Consider the following 17780-nt stretch of genomic DNA (forward strand, 5'->3'; position numbering starts at 1 on the left):
ACCTAATCATCTCGACTTGACTTCAAAGACTGCTCCGAAAGAGGAGTTAAAACATTCCAAGAAAAAAACAACATATTCTGTGTCCCTTCCATTCGATAAGATATGTGTCCCGGCTGTATGGATGGAATTGATGTTTGTGCGCATGCACGTGTGTGAAAGAATGTGTACGTGTGTGTGCTTGTATACATGTATGTATGTATGCGCATGTGAATGCATGTGTGTGTGCGCGCGTGTGTCCAAGCATGTGTGTGTGCGCGCGCGTTTGTGTTTGTGTGAATGTGTGACAGTGCTGGGTCAGGCAGGCCAAGGCATGCAGCAGTGTGCGTCATAGCCCTTGCTTAATCTGCTAAACATGGTCGATGAGACCCGGCCAGCACATATCATTGCTCGTCAAAGATGGAGAAGATGTTTCTCCAGGGGTCACTGAGCACACGTCGCTTCGTATGATGGAGGGGAGGGGGTTGGCAGGGGGGAGGGATGGGGAGCCGATGCTCCTCTCTCAACGCCAACTCTAATCATCGTCTAGGCTCCCAAAACAGCGGGATGGAGCCCTGAAAGGCAGAGAGACTGAGGTAGGAACGACTATATTCGCCCCCCTAGGGAGAAAGGGGTGCAGTATGGGGAGAGGCAATGGGGGACGTTACATAAACCTCACATCCCAAGCATGACAAAACAAACTCCCACTAAACTAGTGACACTGAGAGAGGACAGCATGATGAACCATTACTACTCCTACACCAATGGGATTTCTTCATCAGCCTGCAGATGAATTAGAACACTTCTTCAATACTCTTCACAGACAAACAACGATCCACTAAAAAGGGAAAAGGAGAAGGGTCGTTCCCATTAGCTGTAGACATGATCTACCTGTTTATTGGAGGAAACATTTTGCCTGTCGTCTCGGTAAATACTTCCCCCGTGCTGAGAACGGAGGCTTTGTATTTATGTCTTTAATACAAAGAGTGTGATCATCTTATTGACTTTGCTGTTTGAATCCTAAGAACGGTATTCAATCTCAGGAAACATATTCTACGCTGAGTTACAGTCAAATTAACACAGCCCATCTGTCCCCGAGAAAAGAATCCCATGAATGAACGATCCGTGGAGTAATAAATACTTTGATCTCTAAAAGAGAGAGAGAGTGATGAGATGGGGGTGGGGCTTGTGTGTGTGTGTGTGTGTGTGTGTGTGTGTGTGTGTGTGTGTGTGTGTGTGTGTGTGTGTGTGTGTGTGTGTGTGTGTGTGTGTGGAATATTTTCTTCGCCTCTAAACTAATGACTGCTAAAGTACAGTTGAAGTCAGAAGTTTACATACACCTTGGCCAAATACATTCAAACTCAGCTTTTCACAATTCCTGACATTTAATCCTAGTAAAAATTCCCTGTCTGAGGTCAGTTAGGATCACTACTTAATTTTTTAGAATGTGAAATGTCAGAATAATAGTAGAGAGAATAATTTATTTCAGGTTTATTTCTTTCATCACATTCCCAGTGGGTCAGAAGTTTACATATACTCAATTAGTATTTGGTAGCATTGCCTTTAAATTGTTAAACTTGGGTCAAACATTTCAGCTAGCCTTCCACAAGCTTCCCACAATAAGTTGGGTGAATTATGGCCCATTCCTACTGACAGAGCTGGTGTAACTGAGTCAGGTTTGTAGGTCTCTTTGCTCGCACACGCGTTTTCAGTTCTGCCCACACGTTTTCTATGGGATTGAGGTCAGGGCTTTGTGAAGGCCACTCCAATACCTTGACTTTGTTGTCCTTAATCCATTTTGCCACAACTTTGGAAGTATGCTTGGGGTCATTGTCCATTTGTGACCAAGCTTTAACTTCCTGACTGATGTCTTGAGATGTTGCTTCAATATATCCACATCATTTTATTTCCTCATGATGCCATCTATTTTGTGAAGTGCACCAGACCTTCCAGCAGCAAAGCACCCCCACAACATGATGCTGCCACCCCTGTGCTTCACGGTTGGGATGGTGTTCTTCGGCTTGCAACCCTCCCCCTTTATCCTCCAAACATAATGATGGTTATTATGGCCAAACAGTTCTATTTTTGTTTCATCAGACCAGAGGACATTTCTCCAAAAAGTACGATCTTTGTCCCCATGTGCAGTTGCAAACCGTAGTCTGGCTTTTTTATGGCGGTTCTGGAGCAGTGGTTTCTTCCTTGCTGAGCGGCCTTTCAGTTTATGTTGATATAGGACTCGTTTTACAGTGGATATAGATACTTTTGTACCTGTTTCCTCCAGCATCTTCACAAGGACCTTTGATGTTGTTCTGGGATTGATTTGCACTTTTTGCACCAAAGTACTTTCATCTCTCCTTCCTGAGCGGTATGACGGCTGCGAGGTCCTACGGTGTTTATACTTGCGTACTATTGTTTGTACAGATGAACGTGGTACCTTCAGGCATTTGGAAATTGCTCCCAAGGATGTACCAGACTTGTGAAGGTCTACACTTTTTTTCTGAAGTCTTGGCTGATTTCTTTTGATTTTCCCATGATGTCAAGCAAAGAGGCCCTGAGCTTGAAGGTAGGCCTTGAAATACATCCACAGGTACACCTCCAATTGACTCAAATGACGTCAATTAGCCAATCAAAGGCTTCTAAAGCCATGACATCATTTTCTGGCATTTTCCAAGCTGTTTAAAGGCACAGTCAACTTAGTGAATGTAAACTTCTGACCCACTGGAATTGTGATACAGTGAATTATAAGTGAACTAATCAGTCTGTAAACAATTATTTGAAAAATATCTTGAGTCATGCACTAAGTAGATGTCCTAACCAACTTGCCAAAACGATAGTTTGTTAACAAGAAATGTGTGGAGAGGTTGAAAGACGAGTTTTAATGACTTCAACCTAAGTGTATGTAAACTTCCGACTTCAACTGTAGATGGGTATGAACCGTGCAGGATTTCAACCAAATAAGAAGCTATGAGAAATTGTTTGAAATCTGGTTTTTTAAGCAAATCATCAGTTTAATCATGTGAGTAATACAAGGGTTAAACCCCTCCAGTGAGCCCAGGCAGCTCCATAGGTGAGTGTAAGAGATAATAGGGTCCAATAATAGCGTGTAAACTGGTCATATAGTAGCAGCAGGATGTATACACTGATGCTAAGTCGGGCCGGTCTGACAGTTACATGACTGTGAACAGTAAGGAGCTTGCATCCTATCACAGGGGCTCCATGGATGTGCATGATAGCATTACATGTATAACAGTTATTCATTCAACATTCATGCTGGAGGGGAAGCAAAATGCAGAAACAAAAAGCCATCCAAATGTGTGAGAACAAGTCATTTGAGACGAGCGGTTCTACAGACTTTTAAAGCAATTGAAGTGACATGGATGAATAGCAGGTTATTTGTTTTGTACCAATCAGGGTTATATGGCTTTTATTGCTTTTATTTATTTATATGGTTGAGAAATCTCCCCTTTCGGCTGACAGTTACTATCAGTGGAAATGAACAAAGGAAATTGCACCTTGAAGTTCCAGAGTAATTGAATTTGTCAAAGTAATCTTATTACCCTTTAATGTGATATGCAGATTCAATGGTGGGGAGGGCTATGAAATGAGTTTAGGCCTTTAACACATTTTCCATTTCAAATTGCTTCCTTGGTGGGCTAAAGGCGGGACATTGGAGCAAACCTTTGATGACATTTGTAATGACAAAATCAGCCGCACTAAAAGTAAACCGCAGCCAAAGCGGATCGCACAACAATTCCTTTCACCCATCTAGTGTAATATCTACAAGAAGGGATGGGGAGGAGGGAGAGCAGCAGGACTCACTGAGGAAGAGGACGGGAGGGGCGTAAACAATATGTCTCACCTTTCTGGCTGTCGATAACAAAGTTGCCTTCGTCGTTGCCCGTTGTGATTTTGTAGGTGATTCCATCACCGTCGGGGTCCTTGGCAAGCACCGTGGCAACCAGTGTGTTAGGCCCAGCGTCCTCTGAGACGAAGGTCCGGTAGCTGTTGACAGAAAGAGAGACATCCCAAAATCAACACCTCTCCACGCGTCTCCCCAGCGACAATGCAGAGTGTGAGAGTGAAAATGAGTGAATAACACACCCTGCCTTGTCATATTTTAATCCCAGATTTATGAACGCATTATGAAGCTGTTTTTGGGAGGGTAAAAACAGAGTTGGTTGAGTGTCTGATATGGTGGGCCTAGGTGGAGACAATTTGAGTTCTAATTCCTAATTCAATGGAGAGAGCAGTCGGTAAACAGCTGTTGGCAGCCTGTCACAGTGGGGAGACAACACTAAGTGGTTGGGATGGAGTGTGAAAGAACTAGTGAATTGGATGACAGAGTTGTGAGGAACACAGGAGAGAAGCAACCAAGCCCAGCATGTCATACAAACATACAACATTTCTACAAACATACTTCAGCTGTAATAAATTCATGAACTTCTTTGAGGAAAAGATCATGATTATTAGATAGCAAATTACGGACTCCTCTTTAAATCTGCGTATTCCTTCAAAGCTCAGTTGTCCTGAGTCTGCACAACTCTGCCAGGACCTAGGATCAAGAGAGACACTCAAGTGTTTTAGTACTATATCTCTTGACACAATGATGAAAATAATCATGGCCTCTAAACCTTCAAGCTGCATACTGGAACCTATTCCAACTAAATTACTGAAAGAGCTGCTTCCTGTGCTTGGGCCTCTTATGTTGAATATAATAAACGGCTCTCTATCCACCGGATGTGTACCAAACTCACTAAAAGTGGCATTAATAAAGCCTATCTTGAAAAAGCCAAACCTTGACCCAGAAAATATAAAAAAACTATCGGCCTATATCGAATCTTCCATTCCTCTCAAAAATGTTGCTTTCCTGAAGACAAACAATGTATACAAAATGCTTCAGTCTGGTTTTAGACCCCATCATAGCACTGAGACTGCACTTGTGAAGGTGGTAAATTACCTTTTAATGGCATCAGACTGAGGCTCTGCATCTGTCCTTGTGCTCCTAGACCTTAGTGCTGCTTTTGATACCATCGATCACCACATTCTTTTGGAGAGATTGGAAACCCAAATTGGTCTACACGGACAAGTTCTGGCCTGGTTTAGATCTTATCTGTCGGAAAGATATATCAGTTTGTCTGTGTGAATGGTTTGTCCTCTGACAAATCAACTGTAAATTTCGATGTTCCTCAAGGTTCCATTTTATGACCACTATTGTTTTCACTATATATTTTACCTCTAGGGGATGTCATTTGAAAACATAATGTTAACTTTCCCTGCTATGCGGATGACACACAGCTTTACATTTCAATGAAACATGGTGAAGCCCCAAAATTGCCCTCGCTAGAAGCCTGTGTTTCAGACATAAAGAAGTGGATGGCTGCAAACTTTCTACTTTTGAACTCGGACAAAACAGAGATGCTTGTTCTAGGTCCCAAGAAACAAAGAGATCTTCTGTTGAATCTGACAATTAATCTTAATGGTTGTACAGTCGTCTCAAATAAAACTGTGAAGGACCTCGGCGTTACTCTTTTGACGAACATATCAAGATTGTTTCAAGGACAGCTTTTTTCCATCTAGGTAACATTGCAAAAATCTGAAACTTTCTGTCTAAAAATGATGCAGAAAAATTAATCAATGTTTTGTTACTTCTAAGTTAGACTACTGCAATGCTCTACTTTCCGGCTACCCGGATAAAGCACTAAATAAACTTCAGTTAGTGCTAAATACGGCTGCTAGAATCCTGACTAGAACCAAAAAATTTGATCATATTACTCCAGTGCTAGCCTCCCTACACTGGCTTCCTGTCAAGGCAAGGGCTGATTTCAAGGTTTTGCTGCTAACCTACAAAGCATTACATGGGCTTGCTCCTACCTATCTCTCTGATTTGGTCCTGCTGTACATACCTACGTACGCTACGGTCACAAAACGCAGGCCTCCTAATTGTCCGTAGAATTTCAAAGCAAACAGCTGGAGGCAGGGCTTTCTCCTACAGAGCTCCATTTTTATGGAATTGCCTACCCATGTGAGAGACGCAAACTCGGTCTCAACCTTTGTCTTTTTTTAATAAAAAATATATAATTTTAGAGGGTGGATCAGCTTAATAATGCGGAGAGAATGTTGCTTCCAATGTAATTGTCTGCATCATTTCCAATCCCCCATATTTTTTGGGTAAATATATATATCCATACACGCATGCATACATATACACATACATACATACACATACCTATATAGACATACATACTTTTTTAAAGAATATACCTTTATTATTATTCCCCGTAAACCCTAAATCCCCCAATTGGAGTAAACTAATAAACACTTCTGCTTTTACCTTCAATCCATAAATCTTATACACACTCTACAGACACAATCTACTTTACAATAGTTCTCTCTTGTTTGTTCTTAGTCCTTCCTCTATTTCTGATGTCCATCCAGTTTGATTTATATTTGTAACTATGCTATTTCACAGAAGTTCCGATCCTATATACATTTTACAGATCCCGTATGTTTTACATTGTTTATCTTGTTATTATAGTCCCACCCTTCACCTCCATTCAACCCCTCCCATCTGTCTCTCAACATCATCCATTTCGGATTTCTACTTGCCATATATTTTTCAACTGTGCTGTGATGCTTCACAAAATAATTGAACCTTCCTATTCTCAAAGCTTCTACAGATTGTAAATTAAAAATAATTTTTTTTGCTAAAAATAATTATTATATTATTGATTGATTGACTATGGCTTTTCAAATCACCCAGTATTGCTATCTGTAATGTTAGGTCGAGGCAAATGTTGCAATTCTTCAGCCATTCCTGGACCTGTGACCAAAAACGATCTACATGTGGACAATACCAAAATAAATTATCTAATGACTCTGCCTCCTCACAGCAGAATCTGCAGAGCTGGGAAGATTGTATCCCCCATATATATAACATTCTATTAGTTGCAAAAATTTTGTATAGTAATTTATATTGAAAAATTCTAAGTTTTGAATGTTTTGCGTATCAATTCATAAACCATGTGCCATTGAATGGGCACATCGAAAATCTCTTCCCAACTATTTTGCAACTTATATGGCACAGCTGTCAGTTTTTTGGTTCTTAAATTCAATTGGTATATGTTTTTATTTATCACACTTTTCTTTAACCATTTATGTTCTGTAATACAGGGCCGACATACAAGTTCCTTACTTTTTTCCCCTTCTACTTCCCTCTTACATTTTAACCATTAAGTCTTTACTGAAGACGCATCTCTTCAGTGGGTCATATGATTGAGTGTAGTCTGGCCCAGGAGTGTGAAGGTGAACGGAAAGGCACTGGAGCAACGAACCGCCCTTGCTGTCTCTGCCTGGCCGGTTCCCCTCTTTCCACTGGGATTCTCTGCCTCTAACCCTATTACAGGGGCTGAGTCACTGGCTTACTGGTGCTCTTTCATGCCGTCCCTAGGAGGGGTGCGTCACTTGAGTGGATTGAGTCACTTGTGATCTTCCTGTCTGGGTTGGCGCCCCCCCCTTAGGTTGTGTCGTGGCGGAGATCTTTGTGGGCTATACTCGGCCTTGTCTCAGGATGGTAAGTTGGTGATTGAAGATATCCCTCTAGTGGTGTGGGGGCTGTGCTTTGGCAAAGTGGGTGGGGTTATATCCTTTCTGTTTGGCCCTGTCCGGGAGTATCATTGGATGGGGCCACAGTGTCTCCTGACCCCTCCTGTCTCAGCCTCCAGTATTTATGATGCAGTAGTTTATGTGTCGGGGGGCTAGGGTCAGTTTGTTATATCTGGAGTACTTCTCCTGTCTTATCCGGTGTCCTGTGTGAATTTAAGTATGCTCTCTCTCTAATTCTCTCTTTCTCTTTTTCTTTCTCTCTCTCGGAGGACCTGAGCCCTAGGACCATGCCTCAGGACTACCTGGCATGATGACTCCTTGCTGTTTGCAGTCCACCTGGCCGTGCTGCTGCTCCAGTTTCAACTGTTCTGCCTGCGGCTATGGAATCCTGACCTGTTCACCGGACGTGCTACCTGTCCCAGACCTATTATTTGACCATGCTGGTCATTTGTGAACATTTGAACATCTTTGCCATGTTCTGTTATAATCTCCACCCGGCACAGCCAGAAGAGGACTGGCCACCCCTCATAGCCTGGTTCCTCTCTAGGTTTCTTCCTAGGTTTGGCCTTTCTAGGGAGTTTTTCCTAGCCAACATGCTTCAACACCTGCATTGTTTGCTGTTTGGGGTTTTAGGTTGAGTTTCTGTAAAGCACTTTGAGATATCAGCTGATGTACGAAGGGCTATATAAATACATTTTATTTGATTTGATACACTCACACACAAATAAACCCCTACTGTATACTGTAGATGTACCTAAACTCAGCAAAAAAAGAAATGTTCTCTCACTGTCAACAGCGTTTATTTTCAGCAAACTTAACATGTGTAAATATTTGTATGAACATAACAAGATTCAACAACTGAGACATAAACTGAACAAGTTCCACAGACATGTGACTAACATGACGGACCCGCCAACTCCAAATCGATCCCGCTCCAGAGTACAGGCCTCGGAGTAACGCTCATTCCTTTGACGATAAACGCAAATCCGACCATCACCCATGGTGAGACAAAACCACGACTCGTGTGATGTTCGTATGTACCGATCCTGTGCAGGTGTTGGTACACGTGGTCTGCTACTGCAAGGATGATCAGCTGTCCGTCCTGTCTCCCTGTAGCGCTGTCTTAGGCATCTCACAGTACAGACATGGCAATTTATTGCCCTGGCCACATCTGCAGTCCTCATGCCTCCTTGCAGCATGCCTAAGCAACGTTCACGCAGATGAGCAGGGACACTGGGCATCTTTCTTTTCGTGTTATTCAAAGTCAGTAGAAAGGCCTCTTTAGTGTCCTAAGTTTTCATAACTGTGACCATAATTGCCTACCGTCTGTAAGCTGTTAGTGTCTCAACAACCGTTCCACAGGTGCATGTTCATAAATCGTCTATGGTTCATTGAACATGAAGCATGGGAAACAGTGTTTAAACCCTTTACAATGAAGATCTGTGAAGTTATTTTGATTTTTACCAATTATCTATGAAAGACAGGGTCCTGAAAAAGCGACGCTTCTTTTTTTGCTGAGTTTATATAGAACATATGCTGAATATAGAAAATACACAAATAATGCATGAACACCTTGATCTCACACTGCCAGCCACGTTCATTCCCCCTGGGAGATTCACTCATAAAGACGCTCACAGACGGGCCGCGGTAAGCGGCGAAGGTCTCATAGACTTCAATTGGAGTCGGGTGCTAGGTCGGCAAAACACAACCTGTTTTGCATGCGGCGGCCGAGGCACCAAAAGATGAATTTTCTGAAGTCTTCAGCGGCCACCACGCACGGTTGACCAATGAGCATCGTTCATCTCGTCAACCAATCAAACAATGTTTTAATGATAACACGCCAGCTGACAACAACGTGGTTCAACTTCCGTTTATCACGGCTCACCTGTAAGCGCCTTAATGCAAATTACACATCAGGTACATGCAGTACATGTCACCTCAACAAGAAGAATGAAGCTCAAACCATGTGCATCCTAACAAAGTCGTACGCATTGTCAAGTTAGAGGACTCCTATCATGCATATACATTAAAACAGTTAAAAGTAAGTAAGACTTGTCCGAGCCAGAACAGCCAATAGGGGCAGCAGCCTATCTCATGTTTCTCTAGCGTGAGGCAGCTTGATGTACAACCACACTCCCTAAACAGGACGCTAGTCTGTCATAAGGCCTTACCCACAACCCATCTCCTGACTGCTGAGTGCCAAGAAGAGAGGCATCAGGTCTCATTTTATTTTGTATTTGGTATGACCCCCAAACCTTGCAGTTTCAGGGCTGACACTCAAGGCCACTGATTATGCACATGCTGTATATTACAATCCACAAAATGACAATGAAGACACAGAGCCATAGGAAATCGGGATTGTGCACGATGGAGGGCAATTATGTCTGTTCTCAGTCTATTCCATTGGCTAACGCTTGGCCTGGGACCCCTAGACTGGGAACCCTAGAGCAGGCTCCAGGACTGGCTATGTGATAGAAGCTCCCGATAGCAATGACAGTACAGAATATAGTCCATTACTGCTGTTGTGTAAATGTGATTCAATTTAGACCTACAGTAAACTGACTATAATGTACAGTTTGTGGCCTTCAAATCTAGCAGGCCTCTATTGTAAAGAACTGTCACAGCCTGATCAATTTCACCTGTCCTTGTTATTGTCTCCACCCCCCTCCAGGTGTCGCTTGTTATCCCTGGTGTATATATCCCTGCGTTTCCTGTCTCTCTGTGCCAGCTCGTCGTGTATGTTTCAAGTCAATCAGCGTGTTTTTTTCAGAGCTCCTGCCTTTTCTATTCTCTTTTACTAGTCCTCCCGTGTTTTGCCTGTCCACAACCATTCTCTTGCCTATCCCTTTTGGATGTAATAAATGTCAAAGACTCAAACCATCTGCCTCCCGTGTCTGCATCTGGGTCTCGCCCTAAGAACATTTCCAGACGTTTTTAAGAAAAACTCTCCTCTACACAGGAACACGCATAAAGGTACACAGACGACCATTCTCCCACTCCCACAGAATCCCACTCATCCCTCATTCTCAGAATCACTCTTGTTCTGCTGTAAGACGGTACATGCAGCAAGAACTGTAGTTTATTTCAATGCAACAGTCACTGTGATGCAAAAACAAACACATTCACACAGAGATATAAGCACCACGGTCTTCCCAGCTGCCTCTTTCACCATCACCCTCTCGCTTCATCTCAATTGAAATGTTCCCGTGGATGTGAGTGCGTCTAACAGAGGAGAGACAAACAGGGCCTCAATGTGGGCACAGTATGTTGTCGCTCATCATTCCACCCACGCTCCACTCAGCTCAGAGCTAGTGGACGCAAAAACAAGACAGAGGAGCGACTCACTCTGACAGACTGGCAGAGACGGACTCTTCTACTGAGCCAGCGTGCTCTGTCCGTCTGTCTGTCTTGTCTTGTCTGTCTGTCTGTCGTATGTCTGTCTGTAGTCTCTCGGTCTTGTCTTTCTGTCTGCTAACCCCTCCTCCACTCCTCAGTCAGTAGAAAATGAGTGATTTTGCTGGGTGGAGAGGAGAGGGAAAAGGCATTCACAGCATGTCCTTTGTGTTCCTTTCTGCCTGTGCCAGTGGATGGAAGCTTCACAGAATTTCTCTACAATGATGATCTACTGTATATTATCCAATCAAAATAACCTTTTTTTAGGGCAGAAATGTTGCAAACCTTTCATGTGTCATACTGAGCGACGTGTCATATTCCCGGTATATTGTTTACCCAAGAGCATTATGCACTTTCTATTTCCATGGAAACCAATGTTCCAGTTTCATTCATTTGATTTGAATTGATTAGGGCCCTGTCATTCACTTGATTAGCGCCCTGTCAAGTTGTCTTTCAATAGGCACGCAGGCAAGACTGTATGGAGCGACAATCTTGATAACTTATGCAGAACAAACGAAGACGACAAAGTCTTCTAAAATGATTATCAACTACAATGATACTTCTCTAAATGAAAAAAACTAAATTTAACTGATCAGTGATCATGTCAAATCAGTTGACAAATGGAGAGAGGTTTGGGAGAGGGAGGAGAAAAAGGGAGAGAATGATTATGAGAAGGAAGCAGAGTAAGATGGGTGGAGGTCCAGAGAGTGACAGAGAGATAGTGAGTGAAGATCAAGGGAGATAGGAGTGGTTGTACTCTTCATCAGGTCCTTTTCCACACAACTGATTGATGGGTAGCAGAGAGGAGCTGACAGGCATTTCACGCTTGTGATTTATGTCCCCGATTGGAGATGACCCCCTCAACCCCTTCACCCCTCCCCATGTCACCCACCTGCTCCAACACCCACCGCCACGGCACAACTGACACCGGAACCTTTAATCTGTCACCAGCCTCAAATGGTCGTTTCCCATGACGAGATGACACCCTCGTACACGCACACACACACACACACACACACACACACACACACACACACACACACACACACACACACACACACACACACACACACACACACACACACACACACACCTCTCAAAGGCCTTATTTTCACAGGCTCCATTTTTTCTAAAGAAAAAGCTCCTCTCCATCAACTTGCCTCAGCCGCCCGTCACAGACTCAGGCTGCTGTCCCTCTCTCACCTGTCGCCATGGACTTTGGCCCAGGTGACGGGGTTCTGACACAGGACTGACTAACAAATCCCAGTCGGCGCGGCCATTTTGTGGGAGAGGCAGTGGGTGAACGGTGAACGCGGCAGGCAGACAGACAGTGGTTGTGTATTCACCTCACAGTGCCCACTCTCCCTCTCATTATCTACCCCATCAATCTAATTTCAACACAAACTCCAGCTACTGCTCCATCAGAGTCTGCCAACATCCTCCCGCCCGTCGGCCAAACATCCAGCCCGCCTCTACCACACCAGGCACACAGGCGCTCTGTCACCCTTAACCCCATTTCCCTCCACAATGACTGACATCAGCCACAATATAATTAGCCAATTTACCCAACACATCTATTACATATTAACGACTGACAAAACACACAGCGCCGGCCCGAGACCGAGACTGGCTTGTTGTTTGTGCTCATTAGCATCTCTCCGTCTTCTATAATGTCAACAGATTGCCAGGGCTCTGTGAATACATGTATAAATATCTCTCTGCCTATCCAATTCACTCATCACTCAGGTTACTGTCGGCAGGCAAACAATCCCTGTAATGATCTACTTAGTGTACACCGAGCTGAGTGACGAGACTCCCTTTGTCGATTTCACCAGCAACAAGTCACTGTCGAATGAAAACCTCCGAACTCCTTTTCTGCCTTTTTAAAAAATATATGTATATTTTTTACATGTATTGAAAGCAATAACTCCCCTCAATATTCGCTGGACATTTCATGAGTCTAAGCCCACGAAAATGTATACAAAATATCGTCTGAAGTTTTATTGTATGTTCGTTAAAAGGAAAATATATATATTTGTACATGTATTGAAAGCAGTAGCTCCCCTCAATATTCTCTGGACATTTCATGAGTCTAGGCCCACGAAAATGTATACAAAATATCGTTCGAGGTTTTATTGTATGTTCGTTACTAGGTAAATATATAGCTTTTTTTTCCCCCTGAAAGGTTTCTGTTTTGGAGATGAGGTTTTCATCTGATAGCGACGAACAGCAAAGGGCACTCGAACCGAGTGGCAAATGAAACTGGCTGATCCAATTGAGCCCAATAGAAATAACAGTCTGGCGGCCATCACCAAGTTACTCAATTAATACCAGACACCCTGCCCTGTTTCACTGTGTTACACATTAGAGAATATCTGTTTGCTTTTCCGCATTGTAGAGTAACAATGACGATTCACTGAAGATCTCTGTAGAACGGACATCATGAGGGGAAACTGGGGATGCTCCTGCTGACAGGAAATCAATTCTTACCACAAAACCCCCCCAACAGATACACACAGCGATAGCATCATAACACACACTTAGACACACACACACAGCCTCCCATCACCCATAACCCCGTACACAAACCAACACACAGCCTCCCATCACAGCACACATAACCCCATTCACCTACCCACACCGTAACATTAACCCAACAACTAAAAGATAACTCATCTACATACTGTAGTGCATCCATATCAGCAATTCATATCCAGCCTCACCCACACACTGGGTCCCTGCCACTGTCCATCAGAATGATTCAAACAGACATCCCTGGTGGGCAGTTGGTTCTCCCTCTACATCTCTCTATCCCTCTACTCTCTCACTCTGTCTGACTCCCTCACTCCATCTCTCTCTCAACTCTTTCCTTACCTCTCCATCTCTCTCTGAACAACAAACCTGTACTTCAGCACGCACGCACGCACACACACACTGCCCTGGTGCTGGCGTTATTCTCTCCACAACAAACTAAAGGCATGGCTGATTGAACCTGCCTCACCAATTTGCAGAGCTAGCTGCCAGAAAATTGTCCAATTAAACGAGCCACAGGCCAGAGCAACGCCAGAGGGAAAAAACAACAGCTCAACGCATCACTACAGATCGGCCCGGAACAGCAGGGTAATGCGGCATTTAAATAAAGGGATGTGTGGATGAGCTAATACAGGGCAGGAAACATGCCCAAGAGGAACAGGACAGCTAGAGATGTTGAAATCCCAGTTTGTGTTTCTTTTTTGTTGAGTTGTGTTTTGAAGCGGTTTGGGTTGTAGACCAGCAGCAGCTGTAAGGGATTTTGGGGAATTGGCAGCCATGTGGAATTCTGGGAAACTGCAGCTGCACTGGATTGTGGGAGGAGGCAGCTGTGCAGAGCAGAGGAAAGTGAAATGGCATGGCCTAGGCTGACAAATAGGCAAGGGTGAGGGTTAACAACAAGAGGAGCAGGCAGGGTGGAAGGAAAATGGTGAATGCAGAAAAATGATGAGTGGAGAAGGGAGATACATGAATAATACAAATAATGAAATAGGCGCCCTGCTTAGATGTTGATGATGATGATGATGATAGTGATGGCCATGACGATGATTGTAATAACCACACTAACTTATGATGGTAATATTGATGAAGAGGAGAAGCAGTACTGTACTCACACATGCTGGGAGAACTCGGGGACCTCGTCGTTGACATTGGCCATGCGGATGCGTACAGTGGCTGTACCTGTCCGGGGCACATCTCCCTTGTCCACAGCCATCACCACAAACTCATACAGGTGGTTGGGCCTCTCATAGTCCAGCTGCCCTGCAGGGAAAATGGTGCCGTGGGGAGAGATGCTGAAGTCTGGGCTCAGAGTGTAGTAGGACAACTCGGCGTTCAGGTCCGAGTCACAGTCACTGGCAGACACTAGAGTGAGGGAGAGACAGGGTAGAGAGGGGAGGTTGGATAAGGAGACATCTCTGTAACGTCAGATATGTCCAACATGTGACACTAGTCTAGATGCTAGACTTAATTACGGCTGTTTTTTCATGTTCACACATTTCTGTGTCACATCAAGCCTTTTCCCAAATGTTTCTTTTGTTTTCTTTTGGAAAACTTACTGGAGTAGGGATACGGTCAGAGCGATTGCCTTGCTAAAAGAGAGGGCTCAGTCTGGGACTGGGATCAGCATTTCTTCTGCTAAATCGTCCTTTTCACCGTGAACTCCTGCATTCTGCTATTCTCCTTAGATTGCATTCAGTATACTCTCCGTATCATGTACACCAACAACATCCAAGATACAGGAGGTTGGTGGCACCTTAATTGGGGAGGACGGGCTCATGGTAATGGCTGAAGTGGAACTACTGGAATGGTATCAAATACATCAAACACACGGTTTCTAGGTGCTTGATGCCATTCCATTTGCTCCGTTCCGGCCGTTATTATGAGCTGTTCAGCAGCCCCCACTGGTCCAAGGGAACCTCATTTGGTGGATTTAAATGTCACCAATAACACTGTCAAATATGGGCATTATCCTTGACACATATCCATATACTGTGGAAGACTTCACACATCAAAGTCAATATTTCGTTTCCTCAGTATGCACTTCCTGACTTAGCAATGAGAGTCATTTGAATATCCATCAATACTGAGCCAGTTAGGCTCTAAAGGATTGTTGGGCTAACTGACAGTACAAGACAACATCCCTTCTTGGCCTGAGCCCCAGATCTACAGGGAGTGAAGTCTTTGGCCAAATGGAGTATCTGATGAAACTGCCTCCTATGGTCTGGTTCCTCAGCCCTCACCACAGCACAGAGCTGTCGGAGACATAGATTCACAAATCATGTTGTGTGATGCTGTTTACCATGTTGCTACATCTATTTTAAAACCAGCCTAAACGCCTAAATCCATGTATATCTAATCTTTCAGATCCACTTCAGCCAATCACAGGGCTTGTTGCTGTGGCCTGGGCAAGCCCTAAACAAATGGAGCCGGATGATGTTCAGTGTAAAGTCTCTCACTCTCTCTGTGACACAATCACAGCCTCCTGTTCGGGACCCCACTAATCCCAGGAACAAGAGCCTAATCTCGGCTGCTTCACCTTAAACCGTCGGACCGACATACAGGGAATAAAAAAATTAAAAAAACATTTCATTGAAAGCTTACATGTCCCCATAGATGTGACCCAGATATGTTGTTCTCACGGCTGCTGAAAAGTCTGTATGAGCCATGTCGCTCCGTTCGCTCTAGACGCGCTCCGTTCTGCGGTCCTGTTATGTTCAGAATCACGGCGATAATTGCAGCGTAACACATCTGCCGGTAGGTCGGTCCCTACGCACCTGTTGAGCATAGCAGGCACACCACACCTGCTGGGGCTCCTTAACCAAACACACCTGCCTCCCCGCAGTCTCACAGCGGTGTCTGACTAAAAAAGGCTGTTCATCAGCAAGAGGACACCTCTGGTACTATAAAAATCACAAATAAGTGTACACCTATCCTCTCCTCACCCAACCAGCATGGTGAACATAGCACTGGAGAATAATACTGAACTTTGTGACTACACTACAGAGAATATGTGGAGCTTCGTCCGGTCTTCTCCTGGGAACAGAACTGTCCGTTGTCCCTGGACATGAGATGACCAATAGAGCAAGAGGGGGGATGGAGGGAGGACGGAGGGGGTGTAGGGTTCTGTAAGAGCTACACCGCGAGAGAGAGTGTATGGAGTGTATGTGCACTCACCTTGTAACAGAGAGGTTGCCGTGGTTACAGTCTCCGGCACACTGTCTTTGCTGTAAATGGACTGCAGGAACTCAGGAACACAGTCATTTTCATCTGTGATGATCACACGTACCTGTTTCAGAGAGAGAGAGAGAGAGAGAGAGAGAGAGAGAGCGAGAGAGAGAGAGAGAGAGAGAGAGAGAGAGAGAGAGAGACAGAGAGAGAGAGACAGAGAGAGAGAGAGAGAGAGAGAGAGAGAGAGAGAGAGAGACAGAGAGAGAGAGAGAGAGAGAGACAGAGAGAGAGAGAGAGAGAGAGAGAGAGAGAGAGAGAGAGACAGAGAGAGACAGAGAGAGAGAGAGAGACAGAGAGAGACAGAGAGAGAGAGAGAGAGAGAGAGAGAGAGAGAGAGAGAGAGAGACAGAGAGAGACAGAGAGAGAGAGAGAGAGAGAGAGAGAGAGAGAGAGCGTGGGAGTAAATGATTCTCCTCCTCCAGGTAATTTGATAGTTATCTTTAGGCCTTCGATAGATTAGTTGCTAAACCTAATTAACTGTCTATCTATGAATTGCTGTTAGCAGCTCAGCTAATACAATCTATTTAAACTGAGAAGAAAGTGAGCTAGAGACACAGAGTAAAATGTGAGTATGGTACAGTTAAAGCTAAAGTATAATACATTGCAGGGCAGAAAGGTTGAGCTCCGGGTGTGCCAGGGAGCAAGAGTCATTCATATCTGGGCTTCTGAAAGTGTCTGATTGTGGCCAGTCTGGGGAGAGAGCCAGTAATCATCCCTGATATTTATCGCAGGAGAGGAAAAGCTGCTTTCAGTAGATTGCCCTTTCACTACTAACAGTCAGAGCCAAACTCTACAGCAATCCCCCAAGAGAATAAAAGGGTCAGAAAAAGAAGAAAAAGAGAAGAGATGCTCTGCTGCCGCAGTTTCTTCCCCGTTCCACCCCTCCTCCTCCTCGCCTCTGAAAGAGGAACAGTGAGGTAACAGGGGATTACAGCATCCTCCTCACTGTAATTCACACTGATACACCAGTCATAGAGAGAGAGAGAGAGAGAGAGAGAGAGAGAGAGAGAGAAAAATCACACAAAATGAACATAATCCTCTAAATCCAC

At 44.2% G+C, this 17780-nt stretch overlaps 1 protein-coding gene across 1 annotated transcript in view; it reads right to left on the minus strand.

The window, feature by feature from the left end:
* The window catches only part of LOC139384910 (neural-cadherin-like), a 205487-nt gene that overhangs the window by 83506 nt on the left and 104201 nt on the right, over nt 1–17780 (minus strand). Inside the window, exons 5-7 of the mRNA XM_071129812.1 lie at nt 16678–16789; nt 14616–14865; nt 3836–3978 (exon numbers count right to left, since the gene is read on the minus strand). Coding sequence (XP_070985913.1) covers nt 3836–3978; nt 14616–14865; nt 16678–16789 — 505 coding nt within the window. The remainder of the gene's footprint in view (nt 1–3835; nt 3979–14615; nt 14866–16677; nt 16790–17780) is intronic.

This window comes from Oncorhynchus clarkii, chromosome 26, assembly GCF_045791955.1.
Source record: "Oncorhynchus clarkii lewisi isolate Uvic-CL-2024 chromosome 26, UVic_Ocla_1.0, whole genome shotgun sequence".
Lineage (NCBI taxonomy): Eukaryota > Metazoa > Chordata > Actinopteri > Salmoniformes > Salmonidae > Oncorhynchus > Oncorhynchus clarkii.